We start from the raw sequence: 15,532 nt of genomic DNA, 5'->3' as shown, positions 1-15,532 counted from the left end.
AGTCCGGTGAAGAATATGGATCCCTTATCAGAATGTTTTTAAGTACATAAAAAATGCATAGGATTGATAAAGGAGAGGCAACCATCAAAACGCTGGGGAAGAAAAAAGAAGTTCACATACCCCAGGTTAAATACTCCAAGTTTACATCAAGTATAATCTGCTGACAAAAGAGTTGGATGTGACTGAATAAACCAAGGTACTTGTGTTATAAGACAAAAAGAAGAGATAGCTGCTAGAGGTGTTCAGAAGGTGGAATGATTGGATATGGGGGAAGGTGACAGTGAAGAGCTGAGGAAGACCTTAAAGTTGCAAACCTCGTCAGTGACATGCTGCCTCCCTCAGAAGCAATGTTGTATAATAACAATAATAACTAACTTTTATAGTGCTTACTATCAATCAGGCACTGTGTTAAGTGCTTTACAATTATTATCTCCTTTGCTGTTATAATCCCCAATTTACTGATGAGGAGACTGAGGCTGAGGTTAAGTGATTTGCCCAGGGTCACACAGTGAGTGAGTGTTTGGGGGAGGGGGGCATAGGAATATATACTGATACCACTTCAGATACTTACTAGCCATGTGATGCTTTCTCAGCCTCAGTTTCCTCATTTTTAAAAAGAGGGGGTGGGCTCTATAGCCTTTAAGGTAGTTCTATGATCCTATGAAATGGGAAGTTAGGAGGAAGGAAGATTTAGGAGGAAAGGGGAATTCTGTTTTGGACATATTTAGTTTGGGATGACTTTGGAACATGTAGATGTAGCTGTCTAGTAGACCGTTATAGCTAAGGAGACAATAGATGGATGGCTATATAGATGGGTCATAGATTTAGATCTAGACAGGAACCTCAGATGCCAGTAAATCCAACCCCCTAAGGAAATAGAGGCCCAGAGAGGTTGTTACTTGCTCCAAAGGCACACAGCTAGTAAGTATCTTAGGTAGGATTTGAATCTAGGTCTTCTTGACTCCCATGTTCTCTGTCATACTATTTCTTGATGCTTTTCAAGTCATCTGCATAGAGATTACTGGCTATCCCCCAAGCCTGGAAGGGGCTCCCACTTTACTTCTGGCTCTTAGAATCCTTGGTTTCCTTTAGTCCTCCACTTGGTAGATGACATCTTCTATAAGAAACCTTTCCTGTTCCCCTGCCAGCTTCCCTTCCAACCCCAAAATGTACCTTGCAAATAGTGTTATTTTGTATTTAATTTATTTAAGTTCACATTGTATCTTTCAATAGAATGTAAGTTCTTTGAAGGCTAGGATGGTTTAGTTTATTTCTTTGTATCCCTAGCAGCTAGAACCCAGTAGGCATTTGCTGATTGAAGAGATCACCAATTGAGAGCAGAGAGGAGGGGGCCTAGGACAGGGTCCTTTGGTACTCTCATAATAAGGTGCTGGGCAGAGATAATGATCTTACAAAGCAGATCCAAAAGGTAGGAGGACATCTAAGAGAGAACAGTGTTATGAAAACCAAGGATGAGAGAGTCTTTGGAAGCACAGAGCGCGCTCAATAATGTCAAATGCTTCAAAAGTCAAGAAGGTAGAAGGATTAAGAAAAGACTATTATTAGACTTAGCAATAAAGAGAACCCTGGTGACTTTAGATAGAGCAGCTTCTATCAAGTGGCAGAAAATGGAACTAGATTATAAGAAGCTGAAAACTGAGTTGGAGGTGAGCAAATAGAGGCAATGAACATAGATAGCTTTTTGTAGGAGTTTGGTTGTGAATGGGAGTAGACTAGGATGCTTGTCGGGGTCATCTGGTCAGGTGTCACTAACCTCTAACTCCACTACTCCTCATTTCCTTCAATCTCACTTCCAACCTCATAATTCAATTGAAATTGCTCGATTTCCAATTTCCAATAAAGCCAAATTCAAGGGCCTTTTCTCAGTCCTCATTTTTCTTGACTCCTCTTTAGTGTTCAGCACTTTTGACCATCCTCTCCTCTTGATTAACCTCTGCTTTCTCTTTCCTCCTGCCAGCCTGATTACTTACTCCTTTGCTGGATTGTTATTCTTTTTTTTTTTTTGCAGGGCAATGAGGGCTAAGTGACTTGCCCAGGGTCACACAGCTAGTAAGTATCAAGTGTCTGAGGCTGGATTTGAACTCAGGAACTCTGGAATCCAAGGCCAGTGCTTTATCTATTGTGCCACCTAGCTGCCCCTGGATTGTTATTAATGTCTCTCTCCCCCCCTCCCCCCCTCCAACTGTGAGTATATCCCAGGTTCTGCCCTGTGTCTCCTTTTCTCTCTATACTCTCATGGTGAGTTCATCAGCTCCCAAGGGTTCATTCTCTATTCAAATAACTCTAAGATCAAAACCAGCCCTTTATCACTAACCTCAGACAGGTCATTTCCAAATGGATGTCCCAAAGGCACCTAGTTTGTTTTAGACATGTTGAATTTATTTTTCTTCCACAAAACTTCTGGCTTCATTCTTTACCACTTGATTGAAACTGCCCTATCGAAAGTCACCAGTGTTCTCTTTATTGCTAAATCTACTTGTAGTCTTTTCTCAATCCTATTTCATCTTCCCCCACCCCACCCCACCAAATACAATTGGTTACAAAGTCCTGAGAATTCTACCTTGGTACTCTCACATCTGTCCCATTCTCTCCCCTCACAAGCACCCTAGTTCAGTGCTTCAGACCTTTATCATCTCTTGCCTGGGCCACAGCAAAAGACACTCCTAATCAGTCACCCAGGCTCTAACTTCTCTCCAATCCATACTTTACCTAGGCACTTGAGTGATATTCCAAAAGTACGGGTCCAATTATGTCACTCAACAAAAGAAGCTCCTTAAAGTCCTTCACGACGAGGCTCCAACTTACCCTTCAAGACTTTTTACCCATTATGCTTATTCACACATTCTACAATTCAAGTCAGACTGTTGTCGGAAGGACAACAATCTATTTCCTATCTCCATCTTTTTTTGTTTGTGCCTGAAATGTAATCCCTTCTGATCTCTGCCTCTTACTTAAATTCCTAGAATCCTTTAAAGAGCAGTTTATGTTCAAATTCCAACATGAGACCTTTTCTGCTTCCTACCATGCCCAACCTGCCTAGTATTGACTGTATTTTGTGTCTAATATACAGACATGCTGTTCCACAGCTTTCCTCATAGAATGTAAACTACTTGTGGGCAGCTTGTTTTGATTTTGTCTTTGTATCCCTAGTTCCCACCACTGCACCTGGTAAAAAGTAAAAGCTTTGGGAGGTCAACCTTGTCAACAGAGCAGAAACATCAAGAATGTGTATTGGGAAAGTCAATAGATGTGACAAGAGGTCATCTGAAACTTTGAGGCAGCAATCTGAGGGTCAACATGGGGACTTGAGCAAATAGCACAGGACAGAAGCACCAGAAGAAGGAATTTAGAGGATTAAGAAATGGAAAGAGCATAAGAGATAAGGTATTAAACTCCCTCGTTATACACGTAAGGAAACTGAGGGCAGAGAGGTGAAGTGACTTGCTGAAAAATCCACACAGCTGATAACAGAACGTGTGAACTCCAAAAATGTGGTACCCTTTCCACTGCGGGCTCGGTAAACAATCAATCAAGAAACACTTATTAAGCACTTACTATAAGGCAAGCACTATACTAATCGCTGCTATCATTAACATAGCACTTTAAGGCTTGCAAATCGCTTTGGATCCTCACAACCACCTCAGTCTTAGTCCTACCTCACAACAGTCATGTAGGAAGATGCTATTTTGCATAATTAGAGATTTGGTGCTAGAAGGGACCTCGGGGGCCATCCAATCCAACCCCCTCGAGTTTACAGATGAGAAAATTGAGACTAGAAAAGTTTAAGTGGCTCTTTTGCTTGCCCAGAGTCACAAAGCTCGAAAGTATCAGAGACAGAATTTGCATCCAGATCTTCCAGACTTCAGAGCTCTCCCCACTGCTCTTCATTTTGCAGATGGGGAAGCTGAGGCCCAGAGGGGCTAAAAGACTTCCCCAGAAAGGATGAGAGGGAGATGAAGCCTTCCAGCTCCTGATCCGCACTCACCCTGGGGAGGGGGGGTGGCTCACTCGGTCCACTGGGGTCCGGGAGGGCTGGGAATGGGAAGGTGCTAAGTGGGCGGGGGTCGCCAGGGAGGGCTGGGGGGGGGGGGGGCAGGGTCTCCGAGATAGAGCCGCCGGGCTGAGCAAGCAGAGCCCGGGCCCGCAGCGGGGTCAGAAAGTGCAGGTGCTTGGCGGGGTCGGTGGAAGCGCCGGAGCTCCCGTTCGTTACCTGCCGCACAAGTCCACGGCTACGGTCCTGGGCTTCGCGCTTCCCCAGAGCGCTCGCGCCTGTCTAGGAGGGAGCCGCTGGGCCCGGCCCGGCCCGAGCAAGGCCGGGCTCTTCAGCGGCCGGAGCCGCAGGCACAAGCCGCAGCGCGTGGAGGCTGCCATGACACCCGGCGGAGGACGGCCCGGAGCCGAGTCGTGATTGGCAGATCAACGCAGGCCGGGGAAAAGGCGCCTCTCAGTTTCGTTTCTGGGGCCTGCGTGGAAATCCAAGAGGATTTACATCTCACAGAGGCCGAAGAGGGACAAACTTCACTAAAACGCGAACTGCTCCAAGGTTCTGCGACCGTGAAGAACTCATTTTGACTTTGCTGAGCGTCAGTTTCCGCTTATGCAAAATGGAGATGTTTAAAATCTTTAAATCTGTTTTTAAAATTTTAAATTTTTTTTAAACTTTGATTTGAAATTTAAACTTAACCAAAAATTTAAAATGTTAAAGGCTGTGATACCTGTAGTATCTACCTCACTGGCTTAATTCTGATGATTCCCCTGAGATAAGTTTTGTAAAGCAGTTTACAAACTTTAAAGGTTGTGGAAATGTCCATCAAACCAAGGGAACCAATAGTGGAGCTTAGAAAAGCGATACAATTTGAGGAGGGAGAGAAAAGGCAAGAGGTTGCCTGAGCTTAAGGGAAGGTCTGTCTCAGTAAAAGGTGAGTGCAGCCCAGCACAGGAGGTGTGGGGCAAGCTCCTAAATCCAGCATAGATCAGAAACCGACTCCCCTGCGTTCTGGCCCAGCAGGCCAGCTTTGAGGCCACCAGCCCAGGAGCAGCAATCAAACTGCCAGCCCCCCAGAAGCTCATTAAGCAAGACTGGGCTGGGCAACCCTATTTCAGTGCGTAAGCCAATAGCCCCAGTAACCCATTAGGCCTGGGCAGAAAGCAGAATGCCAGCAACCAGGACCCTGCCTCCTCTTTTTCCATTCTGAGCAAGAAACTTGGGAGAGGGCCCCCTGTACCCAGGAGCAGAGCTCAATTTTAAAAGTCATGAAATAGTCTGGAAAATAATCAAAAAACAAACAAACGAAAGCCCAAAACAAAAAAGCTCTCACTATAGAAAGCTGTTATGGAGACAGGGAAGATCAAAATGCAAACTCAGAAGAGGACAGCAGTGTCAAAATGCTTACATGTGAAACCTCACAGAGGACTATGAGTTGGTCACAAGCCCCAAAAGTCCTCTTGGAAGAACTCAAAAAGGATTTAAAAAACTAAATGAGAGGTAGAAGAAAAATTAGGAAAAGAAATGAGAGTGATGCAAGAGAATCATGAAAAAAGAGTCAACAGTTTGGAAAAACACACACCCCATCAACTCCTTAAAAAGTACAATTGGCGAAAACTGGAAGATAGTATGGCAGAAACTGGGCATAGATCAACATCTTACACCTTATACTAAAATAAAGTCAAAATGGGTACATGATTTAGACATAAAAGGTGATACCATAGGTAAATTGGGAGAGGAAGGAATAGTTTACCTCTCAGATTTATGGAAAGGAGAACAGTTTATGACCAAACAAGAGATAGAGCATATTATGAAATGCAAAATGGATGATTTTGATTACATTAAATTAAAAAATGTTTGTACAAACAGAAGCAATGCATTCAAAATTAGAAGGGAGGCAGAAAGCTAGGAAACAATTTTTATAACCAGTATTTCTGATAAAGGCCTAATTTCTAAAATATATCAGGAACTAAATCAAATTTATAAGAATGCAAGTCATTCCCCAATTGAAAAATGTTCAAAGGATACGAACAAGCAGTTTTCAGATGAAGAAATCAAAGCTATCTATTGCCATATGAAAAAATGCTCTAAATCACTATTGATAAGAGAAATGCAAATTAAAACAATTCTGAGGTACCACCTGACACCTATCAGATTGACTAATATGACAAAAAAGGAAAATAATAAATATTGGAGAAGCTATTGAAAAATTGGAACACTAATGCATTGTTGGTGGAGCTGTGAACTGATCCAACCATTCTGGGGAGCAGTTTGGCACTATGCCCAAATGGCTATAGAGCTGTGCATACCCTTTGACCCAGCAATACTACTATTAGGTCTTCTTCCCAAAGAAATCATAAAAAAGCGAAAAGGACCCATATGTACAAAAATACTTATAGCTGCTCTTTTTGTGGTGGCAAGGAATTGGAAATTGAGGGGATGCCCATCAACTGGGGAATGGCTGAACAAGTTGTGGCATATGAATGTAATGGAATACTATTGTGCTGTAAGAAATGATGAGCAGGCAGATTTCAGAGAAACCTGGAAGGACTTACATGAACTGATGATGCTGAGTGAGATGAGCAGAAGCAGGAGAATATTGTACACAGCTATCAACAACACTGTTGTTGATCACCTGTGATAGACTTGACTCTTCTCAGCAATATAATGGTCCAAGATAGTTCCAAAGGACTCATGATGGAAAATGCTTTCCAAATCCAGAAAAAAGAACTGTGGAATCTAGATGCAGATTGAACCATACTATTTCTACTTTTTTTGTTTTTGTTTTTGTTTTTTGTTTTTCCTTTTTGTTCTGATTCTTCTTTCACAGCATGATTAATGCAGAAATATGTTTAATGTGATTGTACATATATAACCTATATCAGATTGCTTGCTGTCTTGGGGAGGGAGGGAGAGAAATTTGGAACTAGAAATCTTATGAAAACAAATGTTGAAAACTATCTTTACATGTAACTAGAAAATAATAAAATACTTTTATGATTAAAAGTACAATTGGCCAAATGGAAAAGGAGATACAAAAACTAAGTGAAGAAAATAATTCCTTAAAAATTAAAATTGAGGGGCAACTAGGTGGCACAGTGATAAAACACCAGCCCTGGATTCAGGAGAACCTAAGTTCAAATCCAACCCCAGGCACTTGATACTTACTAGCTGTGTGACCCTGGGCAAGTCACTTAACCCTCATTGCCCCATTAAAAAAAAAAGTTCCCTGTATTAATAAAATAACATATCCAGTGTCTACTGCTGTTTAACTAATCATCAGCTTTCTTCTGGGCTCTGATGATGGTTACAGAATCTTGAAGCAGTACTTCTCTCTGCTCAGAAGTCTTGTTCTCTGAAGCCGCCTTTCTTCAACATATTTAATTTGTCCTCTCTCAGCTCCTGGATGGATGTATTGTTTGTTACTGGGGACCTCAACATTTTATGCTTGGAACTGAATGATAGAGTGTTTTTTACATGGAACAGCAAGGAGGCCAGTATCACTGGGTCTAAGAGTACATGGCAGGGAGTAAGGTGTAAGAAGACTGGAAACAGGAGGAGGCTGAGTTAGGAATGGTTTTATACAACAAACGGAGGGGTTTGTATTTGATTCTGGAGGGAATAGGGAGCCACTAGAGTTTATTTAGTAAAGGGGTGACCTGTCTTTAAGAAAATCACTTTAGTGGATTAATGAAGGATTGGTTGGAGTGGAGAGAGACTTGAGGCAGGAAGAACCAACAGCAAGCTATTACAAAAGTCCAGGCATAAGGTGATGAGGACCTGTACCAGAATGATTGCAAAAGAAGGGGCATATGACAGATGTTGCAAAGGTGAAATCTACAGGCCTTGGCAACAAATTTATTGGGTGGGGTTTAGAGGGGTGCAGGAGTGGGGAAGGATAGTGAGAGATTGTTCGGAGTGAAGGATAACTCCTAGGTTGGGAGCCTGAGGGATTGGGAGGATGGTAATGTTCTCTACAGCAATAGGGAAGGTAGGAGAGGGCAATGGTTTAGGGGGAAAGATAATGAGTTTGGTTTGGGACATGTTGACTGGACATCTAGTTTGAGATGTCTGAAAGGCAGTTGGAGATACAAGATTAAAGGTCAGCAGAGATTTGGGGGGGCAGAATAGGTAGATTTGAAAATTGTTAGCATAGAGATGGTAATTGGAACTGATAAGATCATGGAGAAGAGGCCCAGGACAGAGCTTATATTTAGAGGTCATGATCTGAAGGTAGATCCATCAAATGAGACTGAGAAGAAGTAGATAGGTAGGGGGAGAACCAGGGGAAAGTGGTGCCCCAAAAGCCCAGAGAGAAAAAAATATCAAGGAGAAGGGGGTGATCAACAGTGTCAAAGGCCAAAGAGTGGTCGAGAAGAGTGAAGACTGAGCAAAGGCCACTGGATTTGGCAGCTAAGGAGTTACTAGTAAATTCAAAGGGAGAAGTTTTGGTGGAATGATAAGATTGGAAGCTGGATTGTAAGGTGTTAGGAAGAGAGTGGGAGGAGAGAAAGGGGAGACACCTATTGTGACAACCTATTTGGGGAGTGTAGCCACCAAAGGCAGAAGAGATATAGGATGATAGTTCTTGGGGAAGAAAAGATCAAGTGAGGGTTTTATCAAGATGAGGGAGACAGGAGCACATTTTAGGCAGTAGGGAATGAGTCAGTGCCAGAGAGATATTGAAAATAAGTGACAGAGAGAGGATGATAGAGAGAGCAATATGTTGGAGGAGATGGGAAGGAATGGGATTGCTTGAACAGGTAGAGGGATTAGCTTTGGTAAGGAGTTACTTAAGGTCACTTATGGCAGGAGTGAAGGAGGAGAGACTAGCAGAAAGGATCTAAGTAATAAATAAGGAAAAGGGGAGAAGAAGGAGCTCACAGTGGATGGCCTCATTTTTTCCCCCTGTAAAATATGAGACAAAGTTCTCAATCGAGAGAGTGGAGGAGTCACAAGAAGTTTGAAGAGGTGGTTGTGGGGAGTGGAAGAATGAGTTGATGAGGCAGGTAGTCGACTTTCCTAGCAGCAGTGGGGGCCCAGTTGAGGTTGTGTAACATAAATTTGTAGTGGACCCAGTCAGAATTATTGTGTAATTTTCTCCTACATTCAGCAGCATGTATATAGGAGCAAAGGCAATTGATGTTGGGAAAGATCCAAGGCTAAGGCTTGGCAGGGTGTAATTGGTGATAAATTAAGGGTGCTAGAGATTCAAGAGAGGAAGATATTGTGAGTTGACATAGTTTACCAAGGGGAAAAGAGGAGAGAATGACTAGTGCAGGGGAGACAACAGCCTGGGAAAGAATTGAGAGGTTAAGGAATTGGAGGTCGTAGTGAGGATGAAAAGTGGATTTTTGTAAGGGAAAGCAGACAGACTGAGAGGTGAAAAGCTAATAGGTTGTGTCAAATAAGGGGATCTCAGAATTCTTAAGTGTGGAGACAGTACATTTGTGGGTGGTGGACAATGTCCATTTTTGCTTGTGGCTGAGGTGGAATGGAGAACTAGATCATGGGAAGTGAGTAGGTTGGGGAACTGAGTGGTTAGAGAGTTTGGAAGAGAATCAAGATGTATTTTGAAGTTCCAGTATTAGAGCAGGAATTGGGGATGAGGGGAAAATTGTGAACTATGTACCAAACTCATTCAAGAAGAAAGGAGAGTGACCTGCAGGTGTGAAGATGACAGCTACTAGGATTTTTATTTGGGTGGTAGATATGAATAGCATCAACCTCAAAGGAGGACTACAGATTGATGGAAGTAGGAGGAAAAACTGGAAGTGGCAATGGGAAACAAGGACTACTTGAACTCTTCTTTTTTGACCTGTGAGATGAGGAGAATGAGTGAAGGTATAGCCAGTACTGTTAAGGGTGTTCAGGAAGGCTGTGTCATCAGTGAGAAGTAATCAATAATAGTAGATGGAAGGAGTGAGAGGGGAAAAGGTTAAGGATGATGGGAAGTTTATTGCCTATTGAACAAGCATTCCAGAGGGTATAGTGGAAGGTCTGGGTGGTGTTTGGTTGAAACTTTGGGGTAGAGGGGTGTATGGGGATGGGAATAAGAAACTGAGAAGTGGGGTGGGGAATAGTGTTTGGATGATGACCTATAGGGGTTCAGAATCAATCACTGCAGTGTGAAGGGTATGACCAAGTGTGATAATAATGTTCATCATCGAATGAAGGGCAACACTTCACTTCCCAAAGGAGGATAGAGATTGGGTTGGAGGCAAATGCAGAATAAAATTGGAGGGACATGGCCAGATGGGAGGCCCTGTTTCATTATTTCTCTTCCCTCTGAAGGGTTGAGATTAAGGAAAAAAAAAAAAGACAAAGGAGGAGACAGAGGTTGAACCTATATGGCACAAGAAAGAAGTCCTGTCCTACCAACTTTCACATTCCTCTTCCCTAAAAGTTCAAGCACAGCAGGAGAAGCCTGAGACCAAAGGGAAGATTGCTTCTCTTTGCAGTGGAGGTTCTCCACAGCCAAATTGGGGGATCTGACTGGCAGCAGGAAATGGGAGTTACTTCATGCTGGTACAGACAGAAGTCATTGCTTTGGTGCAGATGGAAGATGTCTGGCCGAGCCTCTTGCTGCCTTCTATTAGGAAACACTCTGTACCCGGCAATAGATGGATGGTGCAAGGTACTTTGTCAAAGGAAGATTTGACTCTTCTCACCTGAGGGGATAATAATAGAACCTACCTCTCAGGGTTGTTGTGAGGATTCAATGAGATAATGTTTGTATAGATACAAGTATAACCCATGTTTATTAGGGCATGACCAGCACATCCATCATGGAGGCACCCTTGAGGGGCCTTTGGACCACGTCCAGGTGGTCTAACATGGAGGCATGAATCCCCTGCCACATGTGTGGGATTAGCCTCTTTTGATTGGCTTCCTGAATCTTTAAAACTGTCAGTACTAAATCAGTCACTCTTTTCCATTATTCTTTCTGCTGCTCTTTTTTTGGCCCCTTTTACCCTCTGTGGTGGGACTAGACCCTGCCCCAACCTCTATTAAGGAAAGCCTTGGGAAGGACATCAATTGGTAGAGAGATTGGTTAGAGCTGGGACCAGAACTCAGATCTAACTTCCCATTCAGTGTCCACTACAGTAAATCATACTGCATTCCATCATTATTGTAGCTCTTAGTATTACACGATTACTACTACTGTCATCAAGGATAGATAGATTTGTCATGACTGGACTTTGCTCACGGTCACATTCTAGATGCTGACATACGTGGTTGAAGATTGACGATCACAAGCTTTAAAGATAAACAATGAGGTCATCATAGATCTTTGAGTATATTGAGGATATAGCCAAATGCAGCTCCCATTGTGATGTCATGTTTGTTTTCATGTTAGTGAATTGTCTTTGTACGGTAGAATTATTGTTAATTTTTTTGGAATTATTGTTATTTCATACAAAAAACAGCAGTTCCTTTAAAGTCAGCATGAATGAATAGTACCTGATCAGAAAAGCATATTCTTGCCAACACTAAGCCACATGCAGGGTCAAATTAGCTAAAACTATTGTGGTTTATATTAACTTTGTTTGTCATTTGTAGCTCATGTGGATTAACATTTAGGGTAGTTTTTGGTTGACTTGGTTTGGTTCACAGCATGAACGTCATACTCTATTTAATTTTTTTTTTCTTGTTTTCTACAGCTGTTCTGTGTTTCCTTAAGGGGGTAATTATGTCTTTGATCAGAATTTGGACTAGGCTGGTTCTTGTTTAAGACAAAATACAACATGTAAGCTGTCCCTCACCCAATTTTCTACCTTAGGGCTTAGAAGATTTCTTCTCCTTTGGCAGATCATGCAAAGGACTGTTCAGAAGTGATACATAAGCTTGAATTTATGGAACAGGGTGATGATTTGTATGCAAGTTCAGAATGTTTTAGTATAATAAATTTTTTTTTTAAACAAAAGTACAGTTAAAATTTTTTTTAAAAGAGAAAAAAAGAAAAGTAGTTAAGGTATCCGGAGCATGGAATGACATGGAGCTCTATACTTGGGCAGGCTTTATTTGCTAGTAAATGAGCTATTGTTTACAAAGGTAGCATCTCTATGACATACTTAAACCATGGTCCTTTAGCTGGTTACATACAAGTTTCTTTCTTTTTGATAGAAAGATGTTTAAAGGTCATTCAATGTGCTTTGTAATTATTTCTTTTTCTTTCTTTTTTTTTGGTGAGGCAATTGGAGTTAAGTGACTTGCCCAGGGTCACACAGCTACTAAGTGTTAAGTGTCTGAGGCTGGATTTGAACTCAGGTCCTCCTGAATCCAGGGCCAGTGCTCTATCTACTGCACCAACCAGATGCCCCCTGTAATTATTTCTTTAAAACTTAAAGTTTAAAGGTCAAATGCTGGAAACCGAGGCCCAGGAAAGTTAAATGATTTGCCCACAACCACTCAGGTAATAACTGCCAGAGAGGCATGATTTAAACCTAGATCTTCTGACTCCTAAGCCTTTCCACTCTTTCCATTGTTCTATCTTATCTCCCTAGTTACAAGCTTCCACTTATATGCCCATCAGTGTTATTAGAGAAATGTGTATGTGGTTTTCAAGGAAGATTAGCACCTCTGGTGTGAGGGCTTGCTGAGCATTTTCAGGTCTGCTCTTCCACATTTGGTGTCTACCCAACCCTCACCTATGGCACCAAGAAGCATGCTCAACAGCCACATCCTGGTAGTTAGGGGGATGTCTACCCAAGTATGTGGAGATTTCCCCTGGTGGAATGGGCAGGTAATAACAATTTGTTCCAACAGGCTGTAAGGGCTAAAATTCTAGCTAGTCTGTCTAAAATCTAATGAGTGGTCTCCAATAAATGAAGGTGGTGGGATCAGGCACATCCTGGGCCATCACCAGTCATCCTGACTTTTGTCTTGCTACTGGACTTCAGTGACTTTGAAAGAGAGAATGAGGCTGATGTCTGTGCAACTCTGCCTCATTTATATCCAATTCACATGAAAGTCAAAATATTACCTTATGATGTTATTAGTCCTTTTCAAAAATGAAGGATGAACAACAACATTAGAGAAATATGGGGTTGGAGTAAAAACATTTTTGCTCTCCTTAGCCTTTCAAACAATTTTCAAGAATCATTTAGTTCACCAAAAAATCCTTTTGCGGGGGCAGCTATGTGGCACAGTGGATAAAGCACCAGCCCTGGATTCAGGAGGATCTGAATTCAAATCGGGCCTCAGACACTGGACACTTACTAGCTGTGTGACCCTGGGTAAGTCACTTAACCCACATTGTCCTGCAAAATAAATAAATAAAATCCTTTTGACCTGCCAAATTTGCATTGGAATCCTCCTAGACATTCTTAGCTCTTGCCTCTGGTTCTTCATAATATCATTTCCTTTTCCTCTTCTTCCTTCTCCTTTGCTTGCTGAAAATGTGTCGAGAGTTGATCTACAAATAGATTTCCATGAATTCCAAAGAAAAAGAACAGGGTGAAAGGGGGAAATAAATTTTATTTTAGGTCTAATTCCTGGTTCTCATTAGGATGGTTCTAATTTGGTTTTGGCATTAGATACTTGATCCAATTCAATTTTATCACGGATGGTTTGTTGTGACCTTCTTTCCATTGAAGCAGACTTTTTCTTCTCTATTGTGAAATCACACCCCGTTCTTTCATTCCTTTTATCTTGAGTGACTTTAGTGTATGAGTAAATTCAAGGTCTGAAAAGACTTTGTTGACACACACACACACACATACATATATATATATATATATATATATATATATATATATGAAAGCTCAGGAATGTAACTAGGTGGGGAAGACAATGGCCTCTTGGACTTAGCTTTTGTGCTTTCTTAGATTCATTTATGGAGATGAAGCAATGCATGTTTGATCACCAAAAAATATTCTGTAAGAAATTAGACCCAGAGAGTTCTGTGGGGTCTCTGTGGCAGAGCTCCCCAAAATGTGTTTGAGAGCACAGGATTCTCAACTGGGGATCAAACAGGGAGCCATAAGGAGTTATTGGTCCTAAGCTTGGGAGGCAACCCAGTGACCTGGAAATACAGGTCAAACAATAGAATCAAGACAGGAGGCATTAGCTACCTGAGAGTGGCTCTGCTCTGCTTCCTGCTTCCTTCTTCATCTCCATCTCTTGCCTTTCCTGGCTTCTTTTAAGTCCCAGTTAAAATCCCAATTTCCTTATCCCTAATTCCTCTTCTCTCTATTGATTACTTCCAATTGATCTTGTGTATGCATATTATTGTACATAGCTGCTGTCAAGTGGAGGGGAATGGGTGGTATGAAGATCCTTAGGTATCTCCTCTTTAAAGAATTACACCCTCTCCCACACAAATCCAATTAGAATAAAACTATCTTTATTTAGGCACTAGAGAAAGGAGACCAAGAGAGAAGCCTAGCACTTCTCTCAAGGGGAGATGGTTCAGAGACACATGATTTTCTGAGATACCTATCTCCCTCAACAGGAGAAAGGCCATAGCTTTTATAGATCGTAGATGGGGTGTTCACCTGAGGGTGGAATGTCCCTTGTTAGGGGTGGGTTGGGAGAAGTCGAGTGAGGGGCAGTAGTTCTGATTTCTCTGTCTCCTTGGTGCCACTCGGGCAGCAGCCACACCTAATGGGCTTATCTCCCTTACTTCTCAAAGCGTTCCTGTCCTTTAGTTTATCTGGTTATGTCTCGTAACAGCTGCTGGCATTGTACCCTTACCCCCTAACCCCCACCCTCCATTAGACTTCAAGCTCCTTGGGAGCAGGAACTCTCTTTTACCTTTCTTTTATCCCTAGCATTTAGCACAGTATCTGGGACATAGTAGGTGTAGTGGGACGTGGGACACCCAAGAAACCCTTCACGAATTTGCGTGTCATCCTTGCGCAGGGGCCATGCTAATCTTCTCTGTATTATTCCAGTTTTAGTATATGTGCTGCCAAAGCGAGCACCACCCAAGAAACCCAAAGACCCTAACCCCCAAGGAATATAGGTGGGTATAGATTGCCCATTACCCAAACTGTAATGGCCTGTCTCCAGGCCATATATCCCTCTCTCCTAATAAATCTTTTTATTTTACAAGATTCGTTATGAACCTCCCATTCTTTGTGTGAGCTAGCCCTCTATCCAGGTTGCAAGTCCCCTCAACAGTAGCTATTTAATAAATGCTTGTTAATTGAATGATAAATAACAAACTCTGGCTTACTATTCTGTTGATAAGAACTCAAACCTTAGTTTATCTGTTAACCGTTTTAGCTACTATTGATCAAGTCTTAGGTTATCTGTTAACCCTTTTAGACTTTTCCATCAGTTCCAACTCCAAAACCTTCCTTGTGCTTAAGACCCAGGCACCCCGGCTTCTCAGGGCTTCTCTACTGGTCTGGCATGACTAAAACTGCAATCCTGGCTCCATGGTTGTTTTGGCTTCAACCAGAGGAAAAACAGCACACAAAAGAAACAAACACCCCCAGGCCCATTTCTTTGAGCCAGAGGTAAAAGAGGGGGAGCAAGAAGAAGGAAGTCCTCCTTCTCTCATCCAGCTATGGGTGA

General features: G+C 42.2%; 1 protein-coding gene and 1 non-coding gene across 2 annotated transcripts in view; both read right to left on the bottom strand.

Annotated features, from left to right (window-relative positions):
• The window catches only part of PNPT1 (polyribonucleotide nucleotidyltransferase 1), a 44,333-nt gene extending 39,908 nt beyond the window's left edge, over nt 1-4,425 (bottom strand). The window contains exon 1 of the mRNA XM_043987912.1: nt 4,232-4,425. Coding sequence (XP_043843847.1) covers nt 4,232-4,392 — 161 coding nt within the window. The 5' untranslated portion in view covers nt 4,393-4,425. The remainder of the gene's footprint in view (nt 1-4,231) is intronic.
• A 10,402-nt stretch (nt 4,426-14,827) lies between these two features.
• Nucleotides 14,828-14,934, bottom strand: LOC122744842. The gene has a single exon (XR_006355183.1). It is a non-coding gene; the product is annotated as a U6 spliceosomal RNA (small nuclear RNA).
• Between the last annotated feature and the right edge of the window lie 598 nt (nt 14,935-15,532).

Source organism: Dromiciops gliroides, chromosome 2, assembly GCF_019393635.1.
Source record: "Dromiciops gliroides isolate mDroGli1 chromosome 2, mDroGli1.pri, whole genome shotgun sequence".
Lineage (NCBI taxonomy): Eukaryota > Metazoa > Chordata > Mammalia > Microbiotheria > Microbiotheriidae > Dromiciops > Dromiciops gliroides.
The sequence above is the reverse complement of the archived record's forward strand: the minus strand, read 5'-3'. Positions and strand labels throughout refer to the sequence as shown.